Genomic DNA, 19,247 nt, shown 5'->3' with positions numbered 1-19,247 from the left:
ATTTAATGATTATTTTTATTTATTAAAATAAATATTGGTTTATTGGTATTAAGAAACATAAGAGATTATTTGAATTTTTTTAAAATGTCATTTCAATGTTTAAAATGTTTAAAATGTATTAAGAGAAGTATTTAAATGTTGTTTTAACTTTGATGATTTGGTTAGGAAGGTTAGTATTGCTATTAATATTTTGAAATTGAGATCTAATTGGAGTATAACACAATACTTGAGGAGAAAGTGTTTTTCATCTTTAATCTTCTAAAGTGATAGATTCTTACATGCCATGATATTTCATTATGCAATTTGGTGTGAGTTAGTTCTTATTTTAGCAATGTTGATTATTTTATTTACTCAAGTTAAAATAGAGAGATATGTTTCAAAGGAGAACCCTCTCATAGCATTTTAATTTTCTTTTATTACCTAATTATTTATTGCACCCATGAATTCTTCTTAAACTTAACTATAATATATTTTTAATATCATGGATATTCTATAAAATAACTTTTTTATTTATTCCCCAATTATTTAGACAAAACTTGACATATTTATGCCATCCTGATTTAAGTCATTCGTGGTTTTGATTGCAGTAGAAAGAAATTTTGGAGATACACTTATAATCCATGTTGTTTATCTACTTCTTATATCTTAAGTACAATGGTGGAAGGGATCCCTTCTATGAAGAGATAAGTTAGAGTGTATTTCTTAGACTTTTGAGGTAATGGGTGAGAATTATATTCTTCTTTTTACTCATTACTAAAAGCGACTTTTTTTTTGTAATGGAAGTAGAGAGAGTTGTTATAAAACTATGATCTATTGTTCTTATATGATATGATATTTAATTTAGTATTTAAGTCCTTTAAAAAGATATGAACTTTATTTTTTTCCAAAGCATGTGCCTTTATTTATTGGAGTTCTTTTCAATGGGGGCTCTTATGCATGAAAACTTTAGACTTTAAATGGAGCTTTTGTGCACGACAAAGTTTATAGGGTCAAAGGTATATCATGAGAGTTGGGCTCATGGTCATTTAAACTATCAAAAATGACTATTTAGTTGTATACAGAGATATTTGATATCACATAATCTACAACATAACATTGTTGTCCAACAAGTCATTAGGTTAAATATCATATGAATCATATGAAGTTTTATGTATCCATGATAGTGGTGGAGCATCACAAGTTTCTAATTTTCTACTTAGTTCAATTTGGAAAAAATGATCAACAATATCCCTTTTTCATTACTTTTCTGTAAATTATTAAGTCTTAAGAATTAGATTGCTTGATTAGTTAACTAAAACAAAATCTTTATCTAACAATAAAAAATTAAGTTTAAAATCATCGACTAAAATAATAAATTAGTTAATCATAATTCTAACAATATAGTTTTCTATTTAAAAAAAAGACAGTTTTATTTTCCAAATTATAATTATTTTATTCTTAAATTTATTAAATAATTTTTACGTAAAACAGTTGTTGGAGGCTGCATCTAAACCGTAGAGGAAAAAGCACCTCCGACATATTTTAATACTGAAGGGAATCACGGAGGAAAGATTCAAACTTAAAAGAGATGCAGAAGAGCGTTTCATTGGCAATTTGGCATATACAGGTAGGCGAAGTGTGGGAATGAAAATTTACGGGATGCTTTTTAGTTACAACTAAACCCAAAAAACCATGTGGACACACTTTTTAAAGTCCGAAACGAATACCAGGTACCTATTAGAGGAAATATTGAAATAGAGAGATGCCCTGAGAACCGTTCTTATATATGTGGAAAAAGTAAGATGACACGGGGCATATGCGGTCATTAACAAAAGCAAAGGTGGTGACACCTTCTGAATACAAAATTACTAATTCTCTGCATGCCTGTGGGATAGGAATATATATTGTGTGGTTGTCAACAGTTCCCAGGAAGGCATGAAATGCATTTGAAGACGTACGATCAACCAAAAACCATTTGAATAACATGTACTTTTCTCTTTGTTTAATGTGCTAAAAATCTACTTTCTCGTGCTGTATGACGTTTTTTGCATCAGCGTCCAGCAAGTGAGAGAATATCAGTGCAGACACAGAGAGAAGGCAAAGTAAATTGCAAGTGATGAAAGGGGTATAAGTATACGCCCACCCTCTCATAGTCGTATGCCCATACTGCAAATGCTGTAAGCACAAGACTTGCGCCAACTCCCCGCTGAGAGGCATTGTTTTTTTCTTGTTGTCCAAGCGATGAGAACAAAGAAATGATGAACAACTTCATACGCTTGGGGGTTGGAATTTTAGGTCTCTCAGCACCACTAAATACCTAATATTAAGCTGTGCCTAAGTCCTCTATAATCATAGATATGAATTTCTTTTTTTATAGATCATATCAAACCTACTTTTTTTGCATTTTAGATAGTTGTTAATGAACTAAAATGTTAATCATGTCCACTGATTTCTCTGATTTGGCATGGACATTACAGGAAGTGCTTTTGCTTTGCTCATGTATGGCGCGCCAATGTGAGTATTGTGTGCAAGATTCTAAAATTCAACTAGGAATAAAGCACCATACTGGGTATAGGGCTAATTTGATATTTTTTTGTGATATTGGTGAACAGTACAACATTCAAGAGGGTGATAGAAAAGAGAACTACAGAGAGCTTTTCGGGGTTACCATACACAATAGCGCTCTTCAATTGTCTTCTCTATACGTTCTATGGGTCCCCTCTGATCAGCAACGGGTGGGATAACATTGTAGTTATGGTTGTCAATGGCATTGGCCTCCTTATCGAGTGCTGCTTTGTTTGTATCTATCTTATATTTGCTCCACCTAAACCCAAGGTAATATATTGGAATTTCAGTATATTACCTCTGATATAACTAGAAACTGAAGAGACGACTGGGTAAAACTAATGCAATCCGGAGGGAATGCACTTACTGTCTCTCTCTATAATTGTTGCAGAAGAAAATGGCCGGGATGGTCGCCTGTGCGTTGATGCTGTTTGGGGCTATTGCGATAGCTTCATTTTGTGCTGTAAGTGACCACAAGCATATGAAGGTGCTTGTAGGAACTGCAGGAATGGTAGCGACTGTTATTCTCTACGCTTCACCGTTATCCGTAATTGTAAGCTTTACATTGCTCTGTTCAATTTTCATAATTATTAAAAAATCTCGGAAGGCTCAGCAGCTTTCAGCATCGATTATTGGTACTGATAGTGGCTATTGTAAATGTCTTTTTACTGTGCTTATTACTATTCAGAGAATGGTAATCCGAACGAAGAGCGTGGAATTCATGCCGAGCTTCTATTTCTCGTTGTTTGCTTTCCTCGGAAGTGTGCTGTGGATGGTGTATGGCTCTCTCAGCAGAGATATTGTCATCATGGTAATATAATTAATAAATTGTTGTTACCATTTTATAGGATGAAATTCACGTGATCACTTTATATGACCCAACCATATCGCGCAGTAAGAACCGTTAATTTGAAACTACGGCTAAGTGGTTTGTTGCTCTGTGTGTGCTTCATATTTTGCGCAGGCACCAAATTTTGTTGGAGTGCCGTTGGGGTTGGCTCAGATGGTTTTATACTGCTTTTATCGCAACAAAAAGAGCCCACGTGTTGAAGATGCAAAACTAGTGGATGGAGGGCAGCGGTTGGAATCGAGAAAGGAGAAATGCGAGGAAAAGAGTGAAGAGGACAAAGGAAAATACCAATCCAAGGAACAAGACATCGAAATGCAGTTGAAAGTATGAACAGTGGCAGGAGTGAAACACGATTCTTTGCAATCTGCATGTTCATTATGATCCGCACATTTGAAGTATGCATCCGTATCGAATTATTCCATCTGTCATCACTCTGTGTTCCATCCGTCATTACTGTTATACCTGTAACTTCCGAAAAATATAACAAATGATCGATTAAATATATCACAGCACTTTGTCTTTGGTAATGTGAAGATGCAAAAAAATTCCACACATATGTACATTCTGCAAGAAAAATTGTGCCCCAAATTTCTATATGAAGAGGAGATGTTTAGAAACACATTTTAAATTTGTGAAAGTGCTAGTCACAAATTTCTCATTTCTCGTGCTCTCGTTTCCTTAGTTGGTCAATTAGTTTAATTCAAATCTGAAATTTGAATATAATTTATTAAAGTAACTCCAAAATAAGGTTTATTAAAACACTTATATTTTAGAATTGAAGTGTTAGGAATCTCTAAAATACCATATACTAAAGTGGCTTATTATTAGTTTACTAAGGGAATTAAAACATTAAACATAAAGGCACATATGACAACGTTTAGACGATTAATTAATTTATTTTTCATTTAAAAGAAAATTAAATTTTACCTATCGACAACAAAGGTATATATGAAAATGTGTAGATGATTGGATTAATAAATAATTTATATTTATTCAAAAGAAAGTTAAATGGAAAGCGTTAAATGTGACTATTATAATTGATAGATAGTGAAAAGGAAGGAGTGACATGTGCCTGTGACTATTATATTTATTAATGTTATAGATGGGAATAAAGTTAAGTTTGATAAATCTTGTTTTTGTTACTCTAATTTATTAAAAATAATAATAACATTTATATTTTTTTAATATAAAACTTAATAAATGTGAAAAGAAAGGAGTGAGATGTGATGATTACAATTATTAATGTTATAGATGGTAATAAAGTTAAGATTGATGATGAAAAACCGGAAATCTCAAGAGGAATGATCGGTGAGCGATTCAGCTAGGGTTCGAAGGAGGAAACCCTCGACGGCGCATTCTGCACGGCGGATCGGGCTCAGGCTCTGATCAAAATTCGTTGCAGCGTGACAGAGCTGCAGGGGAACAGCGAACGACAATGGTTCAGCCCCAGGGGGGGCGTCAAAGCCCTCCCCCTCACGGCACAGCACGGGACCTGAAGTCATATTTGGATCAGTGGATCCGGATATACTTAGCAAAGGGAAGAAGCAACAGGAAAACGACAATGATCAGCCAGAAGCACAAGAGACTCAGGCGAATGAACCGCAGGTCACCTCCTCTACCTGCCGACCGGTAGCCAAGGTTAGGCCGCGAATAGAACTGCCTGGAGATAAGATTGATAGCAGGATTGAGTTCATGACAGATCATGCGATCATTGGTAAATTTATAGGGTTTTGGCCAACCGAACGAGCCCTAAATGGATGGATTGCAGCAAAGTGGAAGCCTAAGGGAGACGTCACTCTCCAGCTGGGGCCGAAGGGCTTCTTCACCGCCATCTTTTTTTGCCTAGAAGATAAATACAGGATCCTAGGAGGGGGTCCGTATTTCTTCAACTCGGCAGGCCTCTATATCACAAACTGGAAGCCCAGATTTAACCCTGACAAGGAAGATCTCACTTGGGCACCGGTCTGGATCAGATTATACTCTCTCCCCGATGAATACTGGGAAGAAGACTGTCTAAAGCGCATAGGTAATGGGGTGGGACAATATATCAGGGCATCTGAGGAAACAAAAACCCGTAAGTATATTTCCTACGCAAGGATTTGTGTTTTTATTCGACTAAATGAAGCTCTTCCTGAATCAATAACCCTCTCCCATCGCGACGAGGAGTGGACCCAGCCTCTGGACTATGAACATGTGCCGTTCAGGTGCAGAAGATGCCATGCACTAGGGCATCTGTTTCGGGACTGTCCACTCAATGCAAAAGCTAGCCCTCCTGAATCTTCTGATTCCCCATCTCAGGATGGCTTCACCAAGGTCTCAAATAGAAAGCGCGCGCATAAAAAGCCTCCGAATGCTTCCAAACCTCAGCCTTCCAATACCCATAACCCTGCTTCCAAGAACAGCTTTGAGTCTCTTAGCGATTTCCCAGAAGATCAACCCTTGGACAATAATAACATCCCTGCTCGCCCTTCCTCTTCCACCCACCCCCCCCCCATCCAGCCCCCCTCCCAAATCAAAAACCCCCATTCTAATCCCGACCATCCTAAGCAGGCACCAGAAAGATCCAGAGGAGATCCCCAAGGAAATGGAGGTGGATGAGAAGTCGACTCCCCTGAAGAACTCAGAGATCGCTCAAGAAGACACCAGTCAAGCTCAAATAATGGAGGAAGAACCTGAAAGCATAGATCTCCACGGTCTGGACATCATTGAACTGGAGCTAGCTTGTAGGAAAGAGGCGTATGATTCCATCTCTGAGACAGATTTAGAAAAGCTGGAAGTGGTCATATCCAGAGCCTTCCACCAACATCAACTAGGCATTCAACCTGGCAGCACTTGGGACGGCAGCCTGCGTCCAAAGGATTCCAAAAAAAGAGGGAGAAAGACAGATCTTCAACGAACAATGGAGATAGGCAAACTCCTAGTGGACTCAGGTAGATACGCGAAGCTCACGAAGTACTTCAGCCCTACCCAAACTAGTTATCCATGAAGCTTATCTCCTGGAATCTAAGAGGGCTCAACAGCCCCGCAAAATATAGGATGCTAAAAAACATGATCAAGTTGGAAAAACCGCAAATGTGTTTCTTCCAAGAAACCAAATGCAATAGTCTTACGCTGGGTCGAATACTTTCAAAGGCCTGGCCAGGTTGCCGTTCAGTGGCCGTGGATGCCACGGGAGCCTCGGGAGGGCTTGCCATCGCCTGGAACACCCAGGCAATATCGCTTACTGATTTCCACGCCTCCCATCACCTCATTCAAGCTGCCTTTCACATTCTGGGCACCAATGTTCATGGGAACTTATCCAACGTCTACTTTCCGCAGGACGGTGGCAGTAAAAAAGCGCTCCTCGACACCATTGAAGCGCTTAGCACTAACAGGCAGCATCCGCTTTGGATAGTCGCAGGGGATTTCAATATGATAACCAAAATCGAGGACAAAATCGGAGGAAGATCCAGACTGGAACCTGAAGTAGAACACTTCAAGGACTTCATCCAAAACGCCTCACTCATAGACATGCCATTCTGCAATGGAACCTTCACATGGAGCAATCACAGAGGGGGCAAGCATCAGATCGCCTCCAAACTCGATCGCTTTCTGATCTCGGATAATGCGGTACATCTAGGTGGCGATTTCACTGCGGAGATTTTGGCCCACTCTGGTTCGGATCACTGGCCGATAGCTCTGCATTGGCAGCGACCAGGGGACAGAACCAAAAAACCATTTCGATTTGAGGGTTTTTGGTTAACGCATCCAGCATTCAAGGACTTCGTCAGAACCATATGGGCTTCCTTTGTCCCACCAGAAGGCACAAAGATGTACCAACTACAACAGAAACTGCGATTCCTAAAAAGCCACCTCAAACGCTGGAATCGGGAGACCTTTGGGAATATTTTTGAAGCACAACAGGAGCTTAATCAGGAGCTCAGGGATCTCCACCAGACAGTAATTAACACAGGGCATACGGAGGCAACCTTGGACAAAGAGAAGCACATATACAATCAGCTCGAAGAAAGAAGGAAGCAGGAAGAAATTTACTGGAGGCAAAAATCAAGGATCAGGTGGCTAAAAGAAGGGGAACGCAACACTAAGTTCTTTCACAATACTACAGTGCAAAGAAGAATGCACAATAAAATTCCTTTCATCCAAAACCAAGAGGGGACCAAAGAAGAAGAGCATGAGAAGATAGAGGAAATCCTCCTCAATCACTTCCAGCAGGTACACCAAGAGCAGACGGTGGATCGGAAGCGGGCGATTGAGAAAATTACCAGCAACATTCCTAGGCTGGTTACAGAGGAACACAACGAGTTGCTCATGAGCCCAATTCTCATCCAAGAGGTAGACGAAGCAATGGCGCAGCTCAAAGAAGGTAAAGCCCCTGGCCCTGATGGTTTCACAACTACGTTCTTTCATGCTTTCTGGGACCTGATTAAAGTGGAGGTTTGGCAAATAGTTGAGGAATCTAGAGCCCTTCGCTGGCTGCTCCCCTCCCTTAACTCCACTTTTATTACTCTCATCCCCAAAGAGGAAAACTCCATCACCCCTGATAAATTCAGGCCCATTGCTCTCTGTAATGTCCTTTACAAAGTCATCTCCAAAGTCATAGCTAACAGACTTAAACCTCTTCTACCTATGCTCATCTCTCCGGAGCAGTCAGGATATGTTGAGGGCAGACAGATTATGGACGGTATTATCCTCACTCATGAAATCATTCATTCGCTCAAGCAATCCAACCAAGCTGGTATGTTACTTAAAATCGACCTCTCCAAGGCTTTCGACAAGCTCAGCTGGTCTTACATTCAACATATGTTGAAAGCTTTTGGATTTTGTGCTACTTGGGTAAGATGGATCATGAGCCTTATTTCCTCCTCCCATTTCTCCATCCTCGTCAACGGTTTGCCCTCCCGTCCTTTCAAACCCTCCAGGGGCATCAGACAAGGGGACCCCCTATCCCCATTCTTATTTGTGATTATGGCGGAAGGACTAGGCAGGCACATCAAGCAAGCCCTCCACTCTAATCAGCTTAGAGGAATCTCCATTCACAACACCCCGGCTTCCTCTCATCAGCAATTTGTTGATGACACCATGCTCTATGGCTATCCTTCAGCTCAGGAAGCCTCTTGTTTGAAATCCCTGCTCAACGATTTCTCAAAAGCCTCAGGTACCCATGTCAATAGCTCCAAATCTCAAATCTTCTTCTTCCATACCCCTCCATCTGTTAAACTCGCCGTCTCCCGTATCCTTGGTTTCCAATCCGCCTCTCTCCCATCCACGTACCTGGGTGCTCCCCTCACTGACTCGGCCATAAAGCAGCCTGCATGGCGAGCCCTCCTTGAGAAGCTCGAATCCAAGCTCAACTTATGGACCAATCGCTCCCTCAATCTTGCCAGCCGGGTTGTGCTTATCAAGTCCATCCTTCAAGCCATGCCTCTCTATCTTTTCTCCATCCTTGCTGCACCAAAGTGGGTCTTAAAAAGATTGAGAAATCTGCAACGCGACTTTCTCTGGGGAAGTTCTGCTACCAACCGCAAATGGGCACTGGTAAAATGGGACACTGTCTGTAAGCCCAAAAACAAAGGCGGCATTGGTCTTCGAGATCCTGAGTACAGCAACACCATCATGACTGCCAAAATATGGTGGCAATGGGTGACTAGTCCAGACAAGTTATGGGCCAAAATATGGACCGCCAAATACACCAACAACATGCCTCAAGCAGAGCTCATAAGATTCAAGCCCACTACCAATGGGTCACTTATTTGGAACGCCGCCAAACAGCATCATCAGCTCGTTCAGAAACACAGCTTTTGGGAAATACGGAATGGTCACAGTGCTAGATTTTGGAATGATGCTTGGAACCAGATGCCTAAACTCTCAAGTGTTCTTCCTGCAATGATCATTCCAAGCAGACAGGAGCAGCAGCAGGCCACTGTGCATCAATTCTGGGCACAGGAAATGGTGAATGGATTTAGAAAATGGCAACCGAGCAATCAAATAACCAATATCACTAGCATCCAGGAGGTAGCAGCACTGGAAAACGAGTTAAAGAAGAGAAGCATCAGGTATGAGAACAACGAGGACATACTTAGATGGGGCTACCTACCTAAAGGCTCATACTCCACCTCCGAAGCCTATAATCTGTTAGGCGACTTCCCCACCAGGCCGGATCCTCTATGGGAAAGAATATGGAGCTTCAAAGCCTGGCCCAAAATATCTCATTTCCTCTGGATGGTTGGGCACAAGAAGATTCTCACCTGGGATAAGCTAAGGAAACGCAATTTCCAAGGACCTTCAATATGCCACAACTGCTTTCAAAACGAGGAAACCTTGCAGCATCTTCTGGATACTTGCTCAATCGCCAATCAGTTATGGGAGAAGGTAGGATTCAGATGTCAAAGGCGATGCAGAGAAGCTGGCGGCATCATAGACACCATCCGTCAATGGCCGAAAAGACCTTATAACTGTGAGATTCTCAATCACTTGTGGAATATTATCCCAGGCACTCTACTATGGAACATCTGGAAGGAAAGGAATAGGCGCATATTCAAAAATCAAAGTTCGACTATTGAGGATATTTGGAACAGAATGCACGGCAACCTCCAAGAAACCATGCTTCTGAGAGCTTGGACTAAAGAGGATCTCCCCACTGCAGACAACGAGAAAAACATCCTAGACAACTGGAAGCTGCAGCTGCTACAAGAGTCCACCATGCATCAGACAGCGAACCGCAAAGGCAAGGAGGTCAGTGGATGGGCCGCCCCACCCATCAACTCATACAAGCTCAATTTTGATGGAGCCTCTAAAGGCAACCCTGGGCCAGCAGGATTTGGTGGCATTATAAGGAATCACAAAGGCTCCCTCCAGCAGATCTACTTCGGCAATATAGGATGGGATACCAACAATTCAGCGGAGTTGGAAGGGCTGTGGCAAGGGATCCTTGTAGCAAGACGCCTCAATCTTCAACCGCTGATTGTGGAAGGCGATTCTCAAATCCTCATAAACATGGCAACACGCATTCAGAATGGCTCTCAAGCCAGGAAGGTAGCTGACAGCTGGAGACTAGAAGCCAGGCTAAGCAACATTGCTTGCGAACTGCGCAATCACAGTGCCCTTTCCTTCCATCACACTAAAAGAGAGGGTAATAAGATTGCTGATCTCCTGGCAAATATTGGGGTAGATTGTGACCAGCCCTTCCTAGAGGGCAGCCTGGACATCATCCCAAGCAATCAACAGAAACAGGATTGTGAGAGTCTCCTCCACAGAGACGCTGAATCCCCGGATGCGGGTGATGGTACGTCAAGGGGGGGCGAGCCACATGCCCAGCATGTGCCGCCCCGTGTTAACCTCACGACTCCATGGTAGAACGCCGTCATTGTTTAATGGCTCAGCATCGAGGCGATGGGCATTCAATGTTAGACAGTGGATTTCGATGGTGGCGCAGAAGGCAGTTAATGCGCGCCTGCAACGAAGGAATGGAGCACAATATCAATGGACCGATGCGACGACGCAGGTTCATTGGCATGTCGAGGTTCGGAGGGTGCGAGAGCAGAGAAATTTCGGGTCGGTGGATGTCTCACCACCTCAAAGCACAGTTGAGGCCTTTTGCTGCTGCAATACAAGCTGCTGTTGTAGGAAGGGGGGGCAATTCGAGAGATTTCAGGAACAACTGGAAGCGAGAAGTGTTAACTCTCTCGCAGGAGGAAGTCGCTCAGAAATTGTCTCACCAGTGTGTGGATTGGGGCGAAATCTGCACTGTGCCTATTTTCACCTATTCTCTCAGGTATTCGAGGGTGGCAGTGAGGAAGCCATGGCTAAATTACGGGAGCGGCAGCCTAGCAGACGGGGACCATGGAGAGGATCTTCCTCTCGACCCCCTGCAGCAGATGAACACCACCATTGTTGTTGCTGCTACTGTCATAGGAGGGCAAGGGCCCCACAACTCCCAGCCGGGCAATTCTTGGAGGTCGGTAGCTCTAGCGAGGGAGAGCCAGTGCTTCCGGCATTCGGCTCTGTGGTGTTCACTCTGGGCAGCTCAGCAGACAATGCAGGAGTCAACGCCCACATTTCAGTTCTTTTCACCAAAATCCCTGAAGGAAATGAAGCTGAAAATCCTCTGGGCACGTTGGAGAAGCCTCCAGGAGGCTCTGGTGAGGATAGTCCTGCTGTGCTGCCCCGATTGAGGCAGGCACCTCGGGGAAGGAGATTATGCAAGCCCCCTCAAATCCAATGGGGCCGGAACCTCAGGGCATTGCTAAGGATAAATGGAAGGCGATGTGGGAAGGAATCCCTGAGGGGCAGGGGTGGTGCTACATTGTGGAAGACAAAAGTCTCTGCGAGGACCAAGCCTCTGAAGCATGACTCAACACACGCCCTCCTCTCTCAGCCCGAATCTAGGATTAAAGCTTCTGCGGGTATTTCGGTTCCGTATATCTCTATGTCTGTTTGCTGGCAATTTATACTTATGTTTGTCTTGTTTATGTATGTCTGGTTTATTGTCAATTTTCAACACTGTTTGGTTCATGCCGGTCCATGGCACACAGTCAGTTTCAGTTGAAAGCCCCTGCGTGGGCAGTCATGTGTCTGTTTAGCACAATGTGGCCCCTTAGCACAATGTTACTCATGTATTTTGGGCCTCCAGCAGCGATTAGATTTTGGAGGGACCCTGTTAGTCTTGTAGGTGATTTTGGAAGCTCTGTAGGTGCTGCCCCTGCATGGGAGCTTTTTGTTTTAAAGCTAAGCTATCTAAGGTGCAACTGCTGGCCCTGGAAAGCCTGTCTCACTGATTGTAAAGTTTACATGTGAATATAATATAATAGTCTAGATAGTCTTTTACCGATAAAAAAAAAAAAAAGTTAAGATTGATAAATTTTGTTTTGTTATTCTAATTTATTAAAAATAATATTAATATTTATATATTTTTAATATAAAAACATAATATTTATATTTTTTTAATATAAAAATAAAAAATATATTGGGTTGAGAAATAAGAGATGTATTTGATAATTTATTATGAGAAAATGCTTTAATGTTAAATTGATTCGTTTTTAATAAATAATAAAATATAATTTCTAAATTATAAAGTAATATTAATTATAATTAAAAATAAAAGTAAACATAAATTTGGTTAATTTTAATTAAAATATTAATAATTTTTATTTTATTACTTTTAATTTTTTGTTTTATTTTGTTTGATTTAAAAATCAAATAAATAAACAAATAAATGTTAAATTTTAATTGAAAGAACATATTGCTCATACCAATCCTAATTGGTTTGTAAAATGTGTTTTTGTTAAACACTCATATAAATTGAAAGACCTTATATGCATTTTTATTTCACCAAAATCATTCATGAAAACATCAAAATTTAAAGGCATCTGAATAGTTTTAACTACAAAAATGATTACAAATTAAGAAATTCTTGGAGTCTTCTCATCCAACTCCTTAATCACTAATCCCTTGCACCTTCCTCCCCTTTTTCGTATATATATATATATATATATATATATATATATATATATATAAAAGAGAGAATTAAATGTAAAAAAAAAATTTACCTAACAATTATCTACATCGGTCATCATAATTATAAAAGAAAATTTAAACAAAAAATTAAAAAAAATAGATAAATATAAAGTACAAACCAATCCACTATAACATTTTTCCAAGGAAGACATTACCTCCTTAGACTATAAAAAATAATTACTTCACGACAAGGATAATAAATGGAATATATGTAATTCATTCAATTCTTAACATAAAATTAATATGTGGCATTTAAAAAATATTAATAATAATACAAAAATTCAATATTAGACATAAATAAAATATATTTCAATATGAAAGATTAAATAATATTGATGTATATCTAAAAAATGTGATCCATAAATAAAATATTTCATTATTTTAATGTCAACTATATGTATTATATATATGGTTTACACAATGTATATATTATATAAAGGAATTCAAAACATTAAATTATTATGGTTAAAACAATTCAATTGGTCTCACTATTCTATAATTTGGTACATTTTCTATAAATTTTGTCTAAAATCAAATAAATATTTGTTAGAGCTATAAGTTTTAGCTGTGTAAAAGTGAAAATGCATAAACACTAATTCTTTAATCAAATAATGTTACATGTATAAATACATTAGTGATTTACCTTGATTTCACAATCAACTAATTGAGAAAATATCTCGACCATACTCCTATTTAGGAAGCTAATTAATTGGAGAATGTTTTTCAACCCAACTAAATCTAACCAAATCCTACATAATAGTGGCATAATACTTCTCAAATGAGTGATCACACCTAATAAAGGAGGACTTATGTACTCTGACACTCTTTGTTAACCACTGCTTCTCTTAAAGTTGTCAGACTCATAAGGAATACCTAGCAACAAGTTTATAGACTCAAGATGAGTGACATATTACACCACCTTTTCATGATACTAGAGAATGATAACAAAGGTGACAAGACATTTTGATGACATGAATAGGAATTGAAGATGGTAAGCGCAAGAATGACGAGTAATTAGTAGAGTTAATACCTTAACATGGGTAATGAATAGAAAATTATTTTGAATACCATTTTCCACAATCTACATGACCACCCAATTTTTAATATAGTACTTGTGGGTAAAGGTCATAGAAAAAATGGGCTAAGGGAGGTGGTGAGTTGTTTATTTAAGGTGAAGATCAAGATCAACCAGATTTTCCACAATAATTGTGTTCATGAGACGAGTTTTTATCTCACAAAATAAGGCTTTAAGATTTCATGGATGATAAGAATCATGATTGGATATGATGTAAGAAATCATCTTGTGAAAATTATAATGCTATATTCTACTATATGGGTAGGATGAATTGCAAGAGGAGCTTACTAGAGTGGGAGTCAAGTGGGATAGATACGATATGTCATGGGATGGTTACCGAAATTTGTTTTTGTTAGGAATTCTATTTTGAAAGGATAATGAAAGGGATGAATTAGGCATCAAATGAAATTCATGGTGGAGAGAAAGAAGTAAATAAAAATTTAATCTAATTATAGTTACTCATTCAAAACCAAAAATGGAGAGATGCACCTATAACTTGTTGAATGATTTAATGTATTACTATATGATTAAATTATGATATAATAAAAGTTGAATATGATTTACATAGAGGCTTAATGCATAGAAAATAGTGTACATTCTTGTAATAACTACATAGAAAGTGTCACAACTACTTTTGATGTTAAGATTGTGGTAAAAGGCCCCATTATCAAGTTGAACAAAAATGAAGGCATAATTATATAAGGTATGATGATTCTCACTGATAATTGGGTAGTTGATGCTTGAAAATGATAAGCTACTAAAGTCATTTTGTTCCACCTTAGTAGACACAATTAATGGATGAAATAAAAGGAAAAGTCTTGGGTCTATGAGTCAACCTGTTTTCCATTAAAAAAAAAACTTGTAAATTAAGGGAGCATCATTTTAGTATCCCAATGCAAGATAAGTAGTGAATTATTGGAACTATTGAGATTTGGATTTACCAGCTCCATAGAAAGATTGATGATCACAAAAGTATGTTAATGAAGTAGATAATTCTGTTATTGAATGATCTATTTCTATTGCTAAAAGAATTGTATTTATGCTTTTGGAAGTAATGTGTCTTCTATGGGTTAGTGTCTCAAAAGTTTTAGATTCTCTTTAAAAACTATAATTTGGATGTATGCCATGACATTGTCATGCAAAATACAAGGAGAGGTATTTTCTTGCTCATTTTACTTTTTCCAAACTACTAACAATGACTACAAATTCCTAACAAAAAAGGGAGAAAATGAATTGTGACAACAATGAAAAGTCTTCCTTTATTGCCAAGTGATTTAGAATGAAAAAATAAATTTTAAACTTAATATTCGTATTCTAAAAACTTTCAACTACATAGATAAACACCTTCTCTTTATAGTCAAAACCTAACAATGATTAGAGGTAATTATCTTGATTATCCTACCTTTATTTAATTATATTACATAACTACCTATTAAATATATAATATCACTCCACATTAATATTCTTTAAATATTTGGCATTATCCTTCTCCATAATGTGTGCCTCAAATTCCTTTTACATATGCATTATATTTATAAAAAAGAGGTAAAACACCATTATGAAATTAGTTTTGTCTTTTTATAATCACACCGACTCTATATATATATATATATATATATAAGAGATTCTTCTTCTATATGTTTCTATGATATATATATATATATATATTACTATTATAAAACTACTCTAGAAACTAATCATTTTAGTCTCACAAACTTACTCTTATATATATATATATATATATATATATATATATTATTTTTTTAATATTTTATCATATTACATTATATTTAAATTAATTTTAAATACATTTTTAATTTTCCTTGAAGTTAAAAAAATTATTTTCATTTAAAATAAACATTGCTACTAATACATTTTAACGATCATTTTTAACTTGTATTGATCCATCCATATATATATATATATATATATATATATATATATATATATATATATATATATATATATATTAATATTAATATTAATAAAACAAAATTAATGTTTATAATTAAATAGCAATATAGTAATTAAAAATATTTTTACATGTTTTAATTAAAGATAAGAAGTAAGTTATTAATATTGACAACCATGAAAAGATTATGTCATAAATGTAGGTTTTTATTTTGTACATAAATTATTTACCAAATAGTTTTTAAAAATAGAAAAATATGCATCATGAAAAAAACATAAAAATATACACAAAAATTTTCTCTTGGAATTAAAATCAGGAACGTAAGATCGTTTTTTCATTATATTCTTTTTAATGTTACAATACATTATATACATTTTGAAGCATTCATAAAACATAACAATTAACCCTATATTAAAACGTAATTATAATTCTTTTTACTATATCTACAAAGTATTATAAGTAAAACCATAAGTAAAACCATTATGCCTAGAACCATGGGCAAAACAATAAATAAGTCCACCCACTCACTCTTTCAGAAGATAATATTTTTCTTATCAAGTATAATGATTAATCATGCTTGAAACTTGATAAGTATGAATACAAAACTTAATTGTCCTTAAAACTGCGAAAAACTTGATGGAAAACATTGTTACACAGATAAATAAATGCCATGCTATCCATAATAAGCTCTTGTACGCCACATTTCCACAAACATATTTTAAATAAAAATCATTTCAGCCTTGTGGAGTATAGCAGCCTGAATAGGAGCTTGCTAGGGGCATCATTATATGGGTTGTTCCTTCCACCCTCAATCCGGTCTTCTAGGCCTCTTCACTTTTTTCTTCACTTGGGCTTTGATTGATCAGTTTCACGGATGACTGCCTATAGTGAAAAAAATGCACATGAATTAAATGCATGTGCCATGAGTATCATGATCATGAAAAGAGTTTTACATGTTAGGGGATTTTTATAAAAAAAAATTAGTAGTATTATGATTTTTAATAATAATGTTATTTTTTTTGGGATATTTTTATGGTGTAAGTGGGATGATTATATAGGTCGACACTTTACCTATTTTTAAATACCAAGTAAAGCCTAATTATAAGATTATAAATATGAAAGTGGAGGTTTTATAAATATGAAAATGGAAGTAGAAGGTAAACTTTAAATTCAAATAACTAATAGGAAAAGTAGAAGGTAAACTTTAAATTCAAATAACTAATAGGAAAAGATGAAAAGTAAAACCAAAAGATTAAGAAATAATTAAAAATTTTAAGACATAAAATGTAAATAAATAAATAAATAAATAAATAGGTACATAGATGATAGAGGCTAAATGTTAAACTAAAACTAGTAATGGGTAAAAATTAACAATTAAACTATCAAATTTACATCAAAATAATTAATAAATAATTAGAGTTAGAGGTCAAATCTAAAGACTAAGAAATATGGGAGAAAAATAATAAATCGTAGATAAAATTAATTAATAAATTGTTAAAAAAATGATTAATGAAAGAATAAGTAAGATGCGAAAATATAATTAGAATTAATAAAGATGAATACTGATGAATTTTTTGAATAAACTAATAAAGAATTAAGAGGAAGATAAAGAGAATAAAAAGGATAAGTTAACAAATACATTTGAGTTAAATAAAATAGAAATGGAATAAGGAAAAGGCGTAAGGGTAGAATGAAATTATATAATATTAAATTAAATTAGGAAAAAATGTTGAATAAATTAAGATAGGTTATATATGAAATATAGGTGGGGGGTGTGGTTTAATGATTAAAGAGTTGGATGAGTAGTTTCCAAGAATTGCTTAATTTGTAGCCATCTTCACAGTTAAATTTGTTTCGGTGATTTTTTATTTCTAGGGCTTTGTAATAGATTTAGGTGGGATAAAATGGAGAAAGAGAAATGTTTTTTTCTTGGTCAAAGCATATAAGATTCTTATATTTATGAGTATCCAATGAGAAAATATTTTGCAAAGTGATTATGATTCGTATAGACTATGTGTTCTTTCAAGCAGAATTTAACTAATTTACCTATTTGGACTAAATAAGAATTCTTGCATGAGAAAGTAATTTTATAACCCAATGGTTCTCCTTCCTCCCCTCACCCTAATCACTATCTTTCTCACTCTAACCCTATTCCTAACTGTTTAATCTCTCCCCGCTCCTCATCGGAAGTGCCTCCCCCATCACTTCCTTCTTCTTCTCCTTCCCCTCCATTCACCTTTGACCTTCATTCCATAGTGGTAAATATTTCATCTTTTGTATTACCTCCCACGACCCTTACGCTTTTAGGAAAAGGTTTTAATCTCACCATCACTCCTAAGAGAATTTCTTTCAAAGGTATCGTGTGTGCCATTGAATCCAACATGCATAACCTTCCTTCTCATGAAGCAGAATAGATCCATAAAGAGCGTGGTATGATTCTTTGGCATGCAAAACCTCCTTGTCTTAACCTTTCCATTGAGGAATTTCATGTCATTCATGATATTAATAATAACTTTGACATTTTGGTGTTAAAATATGACAAAGGTAATGGCATGGTCATCATGAATACTTTTGATTATGAGGCTAACTTATTGAGATATTATCATCCTCATCCTATAAATATCTTCCCAAAAGCCCTATTAATTTGATTACCAATAACATCGCCCAATAATCTCACATGAAAATGTATGTAGTTAGAATTTATAGCATTTCCCAATGTGTAACTTTCTAAATTACTTTCCATATTCCTTCAACGACCATTAGAAAAAGCATCACAATAAATAAAGTAATCTTTAGCAAGGAATAGTAACTTACACAACCATTAACTACCATTATTGTAACATATTAACTTAATCTTCTTGATGTAACCTTGCACCAATTCCATGATTCTTTTAACTCAGTCAATTAATCACATTCTTGATAATATAAACATCACATCATGCAAGGAATCAATGTCATAAAAATCATACAATAGACAACCGCATCATTAGACATTGATATACCCTAGAAACCCCGTACCGTGAAAACCAATAGACAATTAACTTTATTATTAAACTCTCATGACAATTTTCACCCCTGACTCAATGGTTATAAGGGAGTCCATCCCTTAACCATTGTCATAAAATATTACAAATAATATCATCTCAAAAATAACATACTTAACTATAAGCTATTACAATCATCATGACATCATTTAACCACAAACCCTTGAGAATTATGTCTTTAGTGTATGATTCTTCCCATTAGTAGATTATCTTACAGCTCACATTCCTTTAATGTTCATAGACCACTAACTTAATGCTTGCCATAATGGTAAACATACTCCATCTTTTCATATGTCGCAGCACTATCCT

At 36.6% G+C, this 19,247-nt stretch overlaps 1 protein-coding gene across 1 annotated transcript; it reads left to right on the top strand.

Moving 5' to 3' along the window:
- The first annotated feature begins 6,466 nt into the window (after positions 1-6,466).
- Positions 6,467-10,747, top strand: LOC149260178 (uncharacterized). Its single transcript, XM_089457183.1, has 2 exons — positions 6,467-7,333; positions 7,607-10,747. The coding sequence occupies exons 1-2, from the start codon at positions 6,467-6,469 to the stop codon at positions 10,745-10,747; spliced, it is 4,008 nt and encodes a 1,335-aa protein (XP_089313309.1).
- Positions 10,748-19,247: the final 8,500 nt, after the last annotated feature.

Source organism: Pinus tabuliformis, chromosome 6 (assembly GCF_031772625.1).
Source record: "Pinus tabuliformis cultivar Carrire ecotype Pingquan chromosome 6, CPIR1, whole genome shotgun sequence".
NCBI lineage: Eukaryota > Viridiplantae > Streptophyta > Pinopsida > Pinales > Pinaceae > Pinus > Pinus tabuliformis.
The sequence above is the reverse complement of the archived record's forward strand: the minus strand, read 5'-3'. Positions and strand labels throughout refer to the sequence as shown.